The sequence below is a fragment of the Gallinula chloropus genome (assembly GCF_964237585.1).
Source record: "Gallinula chloropus genome assembly, chromosome: 17".
Classification (NCBI taxonomy): Eukaryota; Metazoa; Chordata; class Aves; order Gruiformes; family Rallidae; genus Gallinula; species Gallinula chloropus.
This window is the reverse complement of record NC_140102.1, coordinates 10,967,073-10,981,112: the sequence shown is the minus strand read 5'-3', so window position 1 is coordinate 10,981,112 and position 14,040 is coordinate 10,967,073. Positions and strand designations below refer to the sequence as shown.

Sequence of the window (14,040 nt, the reverse complement as noted above, 5' to 3'; positions counted from 1 at the left end):
TGCTCAGGACGGCAGCGGCAGGAGGTGGGTGGGTGGGTGGCGATATTTACCTTCCCTCCCCCGCCCCGAGCCTGCTCCTTTGTCCACCCACTTTGAAGTGCTCCGGGATCGCCGGGGTGGGAGCATTGTTGTTCGCTAGCAAAGAGATCGGTCATGCCGGGGAGAGAGTAGCGAGTGCGCGGCGGGCTGGGGCCGGCAAAAGCTGAAGGAGACGGGGAGGAGAGACTGCTCCGAGGATTGTCGGCTGCCTCCGGCTTCCCTGCATGGACCGTGAAAGAGACGCATTGAGTTGACCGTGCCGGAGCTGTTTCTTCTACATGTGAGATCCGGTTGGTTTATTCTCTCCACCTATCTCTCCTTAGCCTCCTTCCCGTATTCTCCACTTACTCCTGTATGCAAAATGGTGGACCCTGTGGGGTTTGTGGAGGCTTGGAAAGCACAATTTGCAGACTCTGAGCCTCCTAAAATGGAGCTGAAATCTGTGGGAGACATTGAGCAGGAGCTGGAGATGTGCAAAGCATCTATCCGGAGACTGGAGATGGAGGTCAACAAGGAGAGGTTCCGCATGATTTACCTGCAGACTCTACTGGCAAAGGAGAAAAAAAGCTATGATAGACAGAGATGGGGTTTTAAACGTGTTTCTCAGTTGCCTGAAGGGGGTGCAGAGCAGCAGATCCAAGACCTGCATCATCACCAGTCTGCCGACCAAGATGAATATGAAAAAAGCAAGTCTCACCATGGGGAGGAGAAGTTCAAACCCAGGATACCCTCTCTGCGGAAGCTGTCTACTCAGAGTGATGGGTCTGACCTGTCGCCTTTGGACAGCCCTCATCATGGAGAGGGAGAGCAGGACAGGTGTAAGTACTATGGTGAAGAGAAGCTGAAGAGAGTTGTAGAAGATATGGAGAACCGCTGTGATACAGATGGCTCTCCTTCAAAACATAGATCGGCTTCTGCTCGCAGGCTAGGGGGATCTGCTGAGAAGGAGGGACCATTTGAACCTATTTCTAAGGAAAGAGGGAACAGCACCAGTGTGGCAGCCCTAAGGTCCAATTTTGAGAGGATTAAAAAGGGTAATTCACATTCTTCTGGAGATAACAAGGATGTTGTTGAAAAGCCCTTTTATGTGAACATGGAGTATCATCATGAGAAGGGTCTAGTAAAGGTCAACGATAAGGATGTTTCCGATAAAATAAGCTCCCTTGGTAGCCAAGCCATGCAAATGGAACGCAAAAAGTCTTTGCACTCCCTCCCTTCTAACATGGTACCTAGCTTCAGCGAGTTCCAGAGGCCTGCTTACAGGGGAAGGGCCTCAGAGAGCAGCTTTGGCTATGATGGAGAATACGAGGATGCTGAACTGAACCCCAGGTTTCTCAAAGATAACCTGATTAATGCCAATGGCAGCAACCGCTCGCCTTGGCAGCCCATGGACTTTCAACCTTATCAGAGTATCTATGTTGGTGGAATGATGGGGGAAGAAGGGAAAGGACCTATTTTGCGAAATCAAGGCACAACTGACCAGGAAAAACATCTCACGTGGCCCAGGAGATCTTACTCCCCCAGGAGCTTTGAAGATATTGGAGGAGGATATACTCCTGATTGTAGCTCTAATGAGAACCTTACCTCCAGTGAGGAAGACTTCTCTTCAGGGCAGTCCAGCCATGTCTCCCCCAGCCCCACCACTTACCGTATGTATCGGGATAAAAGCCGTTCTCCTTCCCAGAACTCTCAGCAGTCCTTTGACAGTAGCAGTCCACCAACCCCCCAGTCTCAAAAGCGGCACAGACAGCAGCAGGTCATTGTGTCCGAGGCTACTATTGTGGGTGTACGAAAAACAGGACAGATCTGGCCAAGTGATGGAGATTTGCCTTCTGGGAGATGTCACCAGGACAGCTGCTTCCATGGAGATACAGGTTTGTACTATGTTTTTGTTCAGTCTTTTGAATGTATGGAGTAGGAAGTAGTGTCATGGAAGGGAATGGGAGAGGTTGTTCAGGTGATCTGGGGTGATTTGCTCTAAGGGGAACAACAGTTTAATGTGAGAAGGCCATGGTTATTTTGTAGTTGTCCTGTTTTTGGAAGGTCTTGCAGAAGTATATGTCAGACTATTTTAGGAATACAGCTTTGATTCCCAGATGGCTTCATTCAGGCTTCTCTTGAGAAGATCCACGGAGTCCCATGTTAATTGATTCTTTAAGTTTCAGTTTGAATACTGAGGTAAAAAGGGGCCAGAACTGTTCCATGTTCACCACCAGATCTTTCACTTCCTTGTATTCTTGCACCAAGGAGTAGTTAAACTCTGCCTCCAAAGTGGTAACGTGCCAGCATGCTACAACCTGTGGGTTTTGCTGGAGCTTTACCAGTAATGATGCTGCTCCCACAACCTTGTTTTTTCCCGTCTGTATTAATTGGAGTGCTAGTTTCTCGTTCTGTCTCGTGTCATCCTTCAATTAGAGCTGATTGGAGGTGATGATTGTGCAACCCTGTTCTTGAAGCTTTCTGCTATCACTAAGTTTCCAGCTTGGAATATCAGGAAGCCCCGAGGGAGAGCTGTTAATTTAATTTCAGCAGAGTCAAGATTTTTATTTGGGAAAGAATGGGTGATGTTTGAACCTGTTCTTATGTAAACCATTCAGGCATGCAGGCGTGTCTGTGGAATTGCAGTGGATTTATGGTTGGTGGAGGAGGCAAACACTGATTTATGTTGATTCGCATAGATTTACTGAATGTACGTGGACATCTAAATCTGTGTAGCAAGACACATAATGTCAATTGTATCTTGTGCTAACACCAGGAGTCTTCTATGTAGAAAATGAAAAATCATCAAATCCAGGAATGAAAAAAATCCAGTGTGATTGCTTTGATAGAATTCTGTAGTTCTAAATCTGTGAGTGATCTTGTGGGTGGCATTCTTTCTCTCTTTGAATCATTTTTTCAGTTTCTGTTTGAATCTGTCATTTTAACAAGGGCTTAACATGTTCTTTGTTAAAGTGGTGGAATTCCTGAAGTAGGTGAGTTGGGAGGCCTATCGGAGGTGATGTCACTTGCTCTGATTGTGGGAGTTCAGTGTGCTAGCTCTCCAAATGGTAACTTTTACTGGAAGGAGATGCCTGGTTTTACTTTCCCTGATGATTGTTTCTTGCCAGTAATACTTTTGGAGCAACAATGGAGGGAGAAGTCTTCCTTGCCCCCCTGCCATCCTTACATCCTGTTGTTGTAATATTGGAAGGCTGTATGGTTTTAGTGGATGCTCACTGTAGAGAAAACCTCAGCACTCGCCTCAGAGGGACTTCTTCCTTTTCAGACTGTATATGTAGACTTGTTTTCTATCTGGGACTACTGCATTCTTGTTCAGTTTTATGCATATGTTCGTATGCACTTGCAGCACAGGGGAGAGGCTGGGTCTTGTGCTGGTTTAAACTGAGCTGCAGCCATCTGTCTCTGCTCTTGTTTACTGATGCTCTTTAGATGACTGGGAAGCCTCCTGGCAGTTGCAGTTTTTGCAGAAGGAAACAAAGGGGCAAAAATAACAAAGGTTGATAAAGCTTGAGGATAAATTCAGCTTTCAGAAGGGCAAGAGAGAATTTTGATTTTAAATAATTTAGCTGGGATGCAGGACTTTAAAAAAAATGAAAAAAGGGCTGCTGAAAAGTCAGAATAGTTACAATTCTTGGTTAAGCTGGAAGGATTTGTGTCTTGTTCCTAAGGATGACCACACAATTGCAGGCAAGGACAGAATGTAACTGATCCACCTTCTGCTTTCACAGCATAGGGGGTAACATGGCAAGCTTAGCAGGAACCTTCACCAGATGGCTAATCATTACTGTCTTGCACATTATCTGGTGGCAACTTTTTACTTAACTGAAAAGGGTTATGCCTTCAGGAGGACTGTGTTTCTGATTAATTCCTACTGAGCATCATTTTCTATAAATTTTCTTTCTTTCCTGATTAGGAGGAATTTTGATCTGAAACCAGTTGGCAGGGTGTCTTTTTCATAAAACAGACAAAAGGCACGAGAGATCACTGTGGGATTAGCTGGCTGGCTACCATTCCCAACTATCATGCTCTGATGCAGACTGTTCTCCATCACCACGTGATACAAAAGCAGTTTCGGAGATCCAGCCAGCTTTTCCTGCACCTGTGGTTCAGTCACTGGTTCTGCCAGGCTTCCCTGAAGTTTTGCTTGAACAGAGAGTGAAGTTTGAATCACAGCAGGCTCTGGACAGCCTTAATGTTAATTAGCATCAAGTGGGATTTGTTCAATAGTATTTGGCTTCTTAGTGAATTCAGATTTTTGTGTGCACCCTGGCTTTGCTTTTCATGACTCTGACCATGCTGAATGTGGTGTGAACAGGTGTGATGTGAGCTTGTGTGGATGTGCCATCCCAGTGCATCTTGAGCTTGGCCAGCAGACACGTGTTTTGTCAAAATTCTTTCGTGAATTCTCACAGTCAAGTGATAATTTCCTACTTTTGTATTACAAAAAAGGACTAGAAAGAGGTCACCTAACTCTCCAGTGAATGGGATCCAAGCCAACATTTGAACTGGGTACTTGGAGATTGGTTATCAAAAAACTTAAATCAAACCAAGGCTTTTTGTTTTTTTCCAAGAAGCAGAGTGAGAGCTTCAGGGCTGAGATTTGGTAATAGCTGTACTTTCTATTAGATGGATGTACTTGGCAAAGATATTTATGCCTGGGCAAAGATCTTTATGTTAGGATGAATTATGCATCACTAATTTCCTGTAGTGGGAATAGAGAAAAAAAAAATATAACCAAGTCTTAACTCTGCTTTAAGCTTGAATATTTTAACTGTGATTGTGAAGGAAGATCAAGATCCTGAACTTCTTGCTACTATTTTTTGTTGCAGAGTCAGACAGAAGCTATGCACCTCTCCTTCAAAGAGAGGCTGAGGGAGCTGGGCTGGTTCAGCCTGGGGAAGAGGAGGCTGTGGGGGGACCTCATTGCAGCCTTCCAGTCCCTGAAGGGAGCAGAGGAACAGGAGGAGAATCAACATTTTAAAAGGGTAGATAATGGCAGGACAAGGGGGAATGGAGTGGAGCTGAAGGAGGTAAGGTTTAGATTAGATGTTAGGGGGAAGTTCTTTCCAGAGAGAGTGGTGAGGTGCTGGAACAGGCTGCCTAGAGAGGTGGTGGATGCCCCATCTCTGGAGGTGTTCAAGGCCAGGTTGGATGGGGCCCTGGACAACCTTGTGTAGCTCCAGGCCTGGAGGTTGGTGGCCCTGCCTGTGGCAGGGTATTGGAACTGTGTGATCCTTGGGGTCCCTTCAAACCCAGACCATTCTGTGATTGTATGATAAGGTGTGTTTCTGCTTATAATGAAGGGGAGAGTTGCATAGTGCCATTCTGCAGTGAGAGGGCTTCACAATGCTCTCAGTTGTGTCAATTTTGAAACTAGTACCAGTTTGTTAATTGAAGAGCACACTGGAGTTGTTGCTTGGCTTTATAGCTTGCTTGTAAGATCAGTGCATGTTGTCTCATAGCTCTGTATGTGAAGTGATTGTTATCTATCTGCATAACAACATGGAAACTCTTATCTGGAGTTCCCATAGATAATATTTACCTGTAAAGCTGCTGCTTCCTTAAAGGTGCCCTGGTAGTGACCTCTGTTCACCTGAGAGGATTTGGCAGTGCTTTCCAGAGAGTTCTGCTAGGGTCTCGCTATAGAAAGCTCCCAAAAGCCATAGTGCTGAGTATAAGGTCAGTTTGGGGATATGTGTGATTTAATTCCATTGGGCGTAAAGTTCTACTTATTTTAGCCTCTGCTAAGTGTGGGAGTGCTGAGTGTTCCTTTCTGAAGAGCATGGAGTGTTTTCAATATATTAGAGGAAAGAGTGCCATAATTTATCTATGCATATAAACTGCAAGACTCAAAATTCCTCTTATCTCAGTAGGGCAGAATGCCATGTGAAAGAGCATATTTAGAGCTGTAGATTCTTTAGGTTTTGTATGCCTTAAATGCCTGACCAGATATGCAAACATTTGAATTTCCTGCTTTTAAGGTAATCCTTGAAACTACTTAATTTTAGAGCTCCAAGAAAGCAGCCTGTCGTGGCGGAAGGATGTCCTTCTGTGCCGGTTACTGCGAGGGTCTGTTGAGGGTCTGAGTCACTTGCACATTCTGAGAGCTCGGATGAGTTTCTTATTCTGCTCTTCTTCCCCTTGTCCTTGTACTCAGTGGATTTTACAAGACAGTTTGAGAAGTGCTTTGTGGTGTTCTAGCAGGACAAAGATGACTTGTGAGGGAACGTGCCAGTGCTGTTGCTGCTGTTTAGAAACACAATTTTCCTTTGAGCAACTGAGGCAGACTTCAATGCACTGTGTAGTGATTCTTCCTTCTGAGGATCTGAAATGTAGGGACTTTCATAACATGCAGCTCATTTATTAATTTTAAGGTCTGGCCATAAGCTCCTGCTGACAGTGTGTACCTTACACTGGCTCAGGAATGAGGTTTACATTTTCTCTGACACTTGTTTAGTTCATTGGGCTATTACTTCTTAAACATGTTTTAATCCTTTGCGGTGATGATCAGTGGATTTCCTAGGAGGGCTGATGCTCCCCCCCTGCCCTGCTTTCCAGAGATTTAGTAGTTTTTGAGATTGAGCAGCTTTTGCTACCACTCCCCTTTTCTGGGAAGCAGAGAACCTCCTCTCTTTCTCTGCCGGTCTCCTCTTTCCCTACAGCAGAGTTTAGTGGAATCTACAGAGCTGCTTTACATCCCCAGTGACTATAGTAGACTCTGCAGTCCTGTTTGTTGTGTTTTTTCTTCCACAAGCAGTTGCTAACCTTTACCTCAGGCCTACCATAGGTAGTGGCATGCAAATAGATTTTATTTTTGGTTTTCTTAGGTTCACCCAAGGTCACAGAGTTTCTACTACCACAATATTCAGGTTCTTCTGCAATTGCAAAGCACCTCCCTTTGAAATGAGAGTGTACACCAACCCAGTTAGTAGTTGTCTGATACTGGAAAGCCCTGGAGAGTGCTGATGTGTCTATGTGAAGCTCATTTTTGTGGTCTGCAACAGAGATATCGAAGTGGGACTGGCTTTCCTATGGAGCAAGTAGACAGAATGCAAGTAATGGATTAGGTAGAAAGCAGCTCGTCATCCCTGCATAACTACCAACTGTATATAAGTGGTTTGGCAGTAGAGATGAGCCTGCTCTGTGCAGCTGCCATTGCTCAATGAAGGCCTTCCAGGCAGGCAGTGACCAACACACATGGAACGTTTGGGATCGCTGTAGAACTGAAGGTCAGGACCAAGTTGCAGCAGAGCTGTATGGTTATCCATGCAGCATCCATACTGTGATGACTGTGGACTAGAATGATATTCTGTATGCCAAAGCAGCAGGACCTAGGTGATTTCAGTGTGGTGGTTTCACAGAGCTGGGGCTAGAGCCCTAAAGCGTTGCAGCGAATGCCACACAGTGTGATGATATTAATGCCTTTCGTTTGAGCAGGAAATGTGTAAACAAGTGGAACCACAGTATTAAGTCTGTGGCTCAGTGAGCTGCTCCTATGGTCCTTGCTGACAGTTTGAAATTCTCTAAAAGCACATGTTTATAGCCAAAGGACTTGGACTGACAGAGGTGTGTGAGCTGTGCATCCATTCTACCACACAGTCTACTTCAGTCTCTGTCCAAATGGTTTTCACAGGAAAACCACAGGTTGCTGTTTTGTACAAAAGTTTGGTTCTGCCCTGAGAAGTGCCAGGGGAAGTTGGGATCATCCATGGGCTTACTACTTGCCCCAGTGCACTACCTCCTTTGAGATGGAGGCTTCTTTCAAGGTGGTTGAAGGAAAAAAAGAAGAAAAAGGAGTGGAGAAAACCTTGATGTTGTGGTGCATTGTTGCACTGATTTCGTTTTCTGGATTTGAAAGCTTTTCAGCTGTTTCCCCTTGCAGAACCAAAGGTGAGCAAGAGAGCAAAGAGCTGACAATAGGGATAAGCAGGGTAGAATTGGTAAGGGTTTGGAACTAATGAAGGGACTGAGCTGGTGGAGTGAAACTAATTGTTGTGTGAAGGAACAGGCAAACCTTGGGAGAATGTGGGTCTGTAGATTGCTTTTCACTGCCACCAGAAAGTTTTACTGAGCTGTGAACAAAGGTAGTAAAATAAGTTGGGTGAAGTGGTGAGTAGGAATCCTGAGCAATAGACTTGTGAGGGAGGAAGAGTAAGGCTTAGTTAGAAAATCTGCTAAACCTTCAAGTGTGGGTTAGGAAATGCTTATTTGAATATTGGGCAGCACACTATAGCTAATGATGACGCTTGAAGCATTGGGGGAGGGTGACGTACAATCCACCAAGCTAACTGAAAGACAGGTCAACAAAGGAGACAGAAGCCTGTGAATGTTTGGGTCCCACTGATAGCCTGGGAACAGGTCTCTATCCTCCAATTCCAGCACATTTAGCAGTCCACTGGTGCCCTCACTTTCTCCCCAGCCTCTCTGGGATAAACAGTTATGGTGCAGAGGCAGGGCAAGGGGGACCTGTATTTCAGCTTCAAGGAATTTTGGAGGTCAGTCCATAAAGGTTAATGAGGTGAGACTTGGCAAGCTGTTTGAGGGGAATTGCTCCATTTCAATTACAATAGGGAAGCATATTGCTATTCGTGAAAATCAGACTGTTGATTGGAGACACTGCTTATCTGGAGCTTGCTTTCCCCCAGAGAAGCCAAGACTAGTGGGTTGGTTTTTTTTTTTTTGACTGTCTCCTCTTTGATTTGTTCTGCCCAGCCAGATAAGCACAGAAAGAACAATAAGGACCTGATCCTGTTCTTTCCCTGGTGAAATATCATTGACTTGAGTAATATCTTGCTGGCACATGAAGGAAAAGAAATGGTGTTCTGGTGTAGGCTGAATGGTAAGTTTGCTGTGCAGATAGAGCGGTAGACTGCAAGTGACAACAGAAATGCTGGCATGGATTAATTTGGGTGAACTGCATGTAAATGAAGCAGTTACAAAACAGCAATTTGAGTGTCTTAAATTACAAAGCAGGTTTTGGCCAGCTCGCTGATAACAAAGTGGATTGCTTTCCTGATCATATCTTTAAATTACATGTGATGTGAAAGTAACCATAAACTGTAAGCAAATCCTTGAATCCTTACTGCTCAGGCAGTTTTACAAATCTGTAATTTCTCTAAACTTGTTTTGAGTTGGAATATATGTGTTTTAAACAGTACAACTGTCCCATGTAGAATCAGCATGGTGTATTTCTGTCACAAAATCTGGTTGAGGTTTGCAGATCTTCCTGTTACTAAAATAACAAAATCATGTCTCCCTTTTGTCTTACTCCCAGCTGCCAAAATGGTATCTCTCAGACCCTTTCTTAACCAGGTTATGGCTGATGTAGTAATTACATTATTGCAAATGTAATTGGAATCTCTGTTTCAGAGAAAGCTCTGCCCAAACGTGGCAGCTGGAGAGGAGTTAGTTGCTCATGGCTACATGAATACATGAGGAATAAGTATGTGTGAGAATCCACAATTATTGCCCTGTAGGAAGAATGAATTAGTAAAAGCTCAGTCTGTTGGCTAATACTACTGAATTATCATGGAATGGTTTGGTTTGGAAGAAACGTTAAAGATCATCTAGTTCCATCCCCTGCCATGGGCAGGGACACCCTCCAGCCCAGGATGCCCAAAGCCCCATCCAACCTGGCCTTGAACCTTGCCATGGATCCAGGGACAGCCACAGCTTCTCTGGGCATCCTGTACCAGGGCCTCCCCACCCTCACAGTAAAGAATTTCTTCTTAGTATCTAATCTAAACGTCCCCTCTTTCAATTTAAATCCATTGCCCCTTGTCCTGTTACTACAAGCCCTCGGAAATTGACCCTCTCCAGCTTCCCTGTAGCCCCTTTAGGTACTGGCAGGCTGCAGTAAGGTCTCCCTGGAGCCCTCACTTCTCCAGGCTGCAAACTTTCAGAGAGTATAGTCAATCCTGCTGTCCATGTCACCAAAAAAGATGTTAACCAGCTGAAAGATGAGATTGGAGGATGGGATCCTTGAATGCTAACCAGCTTTCTTGGGCCTCTCTTCCTTCCAGGGCCAAAGTCTGCTCTCCTGAATCCAGGGTAGTGAGTGTGCTCTGTGCTCTCCTAACTGCCCTAAGGATCTTGAACTCCTCTATGTCATAGTCTCTGTAGCCAAGGCTGCCCCTGACCTTCACATGCCCCAACAGACCCTCGTTGTGGGTGAGAACAAGGCCCAGCTTAGCATCGCATGGTTCTTGAGGAACTTTCTGGGCTGTTTACGCCCTGCTCCTCCAACAGATACTGGGGTGGTTGAAGTCTCCCATGAGGACCAGGGTTTGTGAACATAAAGCTGCTCCTATCTGTACGTGGAGGGCCTCATCTGCTCCATCTTTCCCCTTGGGTGGCCTGTAGCAGACCCCTCCCCTCCGATAAACCCTCAGTTGGCTGCTCACCCATCCTAAATGCATTGACATAGAGGTGATATACCCCCTTCTCCTCTCCATTGCCTGTCCTTCCTAAAGAGCCTGTATCCCTCCACTCCAACACTCAGTTGTAGGAGCCATCCCACCATGTCTCCATGATGCCAATGAAATCACAGCCCTGCAGGCAGACATGCATATTTGACTCCTCTTGTTTATTCCCCATGCTACCCATGCTTGTGTAAAAGCGTTTAAGTTGGACCCCTGATGAAAGTGATTTACAGGCTGGAGTGGCTGGAATTCTGATGTGCTGCACTTTGAGTGCTCTCCTTTCTCCTGGCTCTGGCCATCAAACTAGTAGGAGTGGGATGGATTAAGGTTCCCCTCCCCTGGCAACTTTAGATTCACCAGCTTGGTAAGCCTATGATTGAAGATGCTCTTCCCCTTTTTTGACAGAAGGACCACATCATCCCCCCAGGTTGTGCCTGTTGGTATTGCAGGCCCTTTGCTTGGTTGTTATCCTCTGTTATTTTGCTGTTTGCAATTTTGCAGTCATGTCACCAATCCTTGTTGATTCTGTTGTTTTGGGATTTTTTAAATTTTATTTTGTGGAAGGAGGAATTCTTTTCTAGGAAAGTTGTGGTGGATTTATTTTCCCTTCTAAAAAGAATATATTGAAGAAACCATCCTGTTTTGGAGTTTCTATACAGGTTAGGTCTTGCTCTGAAGTGTCCAAAAGCCCCAAATTATTTGCAGAATCATCTGTGACAAAGGGTAGTAACAACTGTAGCAGCGTACCACAGATCACACAGTGTTATCTGAAATATGAAAAGCCAGGTTTTGCTGTAGTTACTGCGAACAACTTCTGTGTTTGGACTTGGCAGCTACTCTGTGTTTGTGACCTGTCCTTGATGTACTCTGCAGCCCTAGCTCACTATGTCTGTTTACTTCTTTTTAGGGACTTTAGAATACTCTACGCTCAACACTGAAATGCAGCCACTTCTGTGATAGGATGTGTGCCAGCTATTATCTTATCAGAAATTATATACTCAGTTGGCTGCAAAACTAGGTAAAGAGTGCCCATTTTGAGCCTACAATATGGGTGAGGCTGGAGCAGGCTCTAGTTTTGGTAGTTTAACACACACACACCTCCCAGCTCCCCAAACAATACAACAAAAAACCCTCATGAACAGCAAACAAACCCCTCAGTTACCTAGAGTCACATGTGTGTGTTCTTTTAAAATGGGCCAGCAGCTTCCTATAACAATCTTGTCTGAAGAAAAATACCTCCCTCCCTGGAGCATCAGGTTTCAAACACGTCTGAGCTGCTAAAAAGTAAATGTGATTGGGCTGTTGTCACGAGGGAGGTGTAACGTACAAACACTGGGAACTGTATCTGCTGCAGTCTACAATTACATAGCCCAGTATGCCTTTGCTCAGGAGAGATAGTAATGGCCTGTCAGCCTGCCTGGGCTCAGGCTTTCCCAAAAGACATCGGATTATGGTGCAAAGTATGAGCCGAGGCGCAGAAAAGCATGGCTCTGTGGCTGTTAGCATCCAGCTGCCTCAGTTCATAGCAATCTTTCTTTGTGCTTCCTGTATCACTGGTCATGAATTTGATTTTTTGATAATGGTCAGCACTGAGGCAACTGCATGAAATTTTCAGTTGATATGCTGAGGAACGCATCACTGTTGGAAGACTTCTGTGTGTTCCTCTTATCCTTGCCCTCCTCCTCCTCTGCAGACTGTCTCCCTTGTTTAAATCATCCTACATTGAACACTGTGTGGGAGTTCCCTTTCCTTCCCTGTGTGTTGTGTATATTTATGCTTTGTGTTCTCCTGAGGTGGTCATTGGCTCTCTCAGTCTGGTAGGGATGAAATTGCTGTCATCACTCTGAGAAAACACAGTAATGCCTCAATCTGGCAATGTTCTATCATTGTCTGTGAGGAAACCGTGGTATTTGGATGAATGTATTTGTCTTGGCTAATTGTACTAATTACTTACTTGAATTTGTGGATTAGCCAGCAGAGAACATCCTGTTGTAAACTTCTATTGCAGTTCTCCCATTGAACCCTAATTGTGGTGAATACCGAGCCCAGTGCTGAGCTGTGATTAAAGGTACCCTGGATAAGGTGGTGTGCAGCCTGCACTATATCAGTGACTTCGGTGAGGAGCGGCACATCTTGCAGTCAGTTCCTTATTTTGCTTTCTAGTTTTTCTTTAATGAAAAGCTGAGGAGTGAAATCTGAATTGTGGGAAGGAAGAAAACCTGACAAGCTTTTGTCTTGATGAAAATACACTCTTCAGCCTTGGGACATAGATCATTTCTCTGGCCATAGCCATTCTCTAGTGATCATCCTAGTGGCTCCTGATACAGGGGTAGATGGGTATCAGGAAGAGAATGCTTTAGCCAAGTCCAGAGTATTGTCTCAAATGTGCTCTTGGCTTCCTAGCTCCCTGGAACAAGTATCTCTCAACTCACATAAGCATGTTTCTCAAAGAAGCCTTCAAGAGCTGCTTCTATGACAGAAAACTACTATACTTAGCACAAGCAATACGCTGAGCCTAACAATCACCTGAATAATTGTTTGGGCAAACCTCTTGTTCAGCCTTTTCTCCACTAGCTTCTTTCCTAAGGAGCTTACATGATTTGCAGTACACTTCATGCCTATGGCTAAGTAGTGTGGGTGCTCCATAGTCTACTGTTGCCCTCTTTTCTAGGTGACTTGTGGTACTTCCATTCTAATGAGGCCAAAGGACAGATGTTGCTAACAGAACTGCATGATGAACATGTATTTGATCAGATGGAATGGTCTGGTGTGGGAGAAAGGGGACTATGTGCTTAGTCCTCAGTTATCTTCAGAAGAGCCAGTGTATGCTCCCATCAACAGGGAGCCTGGGAACAACTTAGGCTACAGTTCAGTGTTTTCCAGCACAAGGCCCTTTGGCAGACCTGACTGATGGTTCCCATCTTAGACAACAGGGATCAAGAAAATTCCCTATTTTTCGTTTGTATTTAGATGGAGTATTGAGCTACAGGGCCTGGCTCCCTTCTTGAATCGATCTGTGCTGAATGACAGTGATGAGAGGCTGATTGCAATTTTGAGATTGTTTATATGGTCTGGTGCTCTTGTCATTCAGATGATGGCTGGGTTCTGCTTCATGGGAGTGCTGGAACTCTTGTATCTTATGAATTTAGATCAGGGCATACTGAAGAACATTATTTTCCACTTCCCTGTTTTCCTATGTGATGTTTGAACACAAAATCCAGAGAATGCAGACCTGACTCTACCACCATTTAGTCCTTGCAGAGGGACTTCTGCAGTTTGATTTGCTGAATTTCTTGAAGGTTCTCCCAAGTACAGCTGAGCAGTTACACAAACTCATAAGCATTTCCCTTTGCAGTTGAGAAACCACACCGCCTTGTATAGAAATATATATATAGGAAGTATGCATCACTTTGACTCTTTCTAATTCAAATAGATGTTGCAACTTCCGTATTCACAGAGTGAAGTAACTTTCTGTTAGTAAACTGATGGTCTGAGTAAACTAAAGATGTGGAGCTACTGGAGTACTGGTTACCATGAGGCCATATTGGAAACTTCAGATTGATGCTGATCCCTTTCTACT

At 44.7% G+C, this 14,040-nt stretch overlaps 1 protein-coding gene across 2 annotated transcripts in view; it reads left to right on the top strand.

Annotated features, from left to right (window-relative positions):
• Positions 1-367: 367 nt before the first annotated feature.
• The window catches only part of BCR (BCR activator of RhoGEF and GTPase), a gene marked incomplete at both ends in the record, with an annotated part of 98,949 nt that continues 85,276 nt past the window's right edge, over positions 368-14,040 (top strand). Inside the window, 2 exons of one of the 2 annotated variants that reach the window (XM_084271865.1) lie at positions 401-637; positions 794-1,913. In XM_084271865.1, the coding sequence (XP_084127991.1) occupies positions 401-637; positions 794-1,913 (1,357 nt within the window). Of the gene's footprint in view, positions 1,914-14,040 lie in introns of both variants that reach the window. The other variant, XM_084271866.1, reaches the window with a different exon arrangement.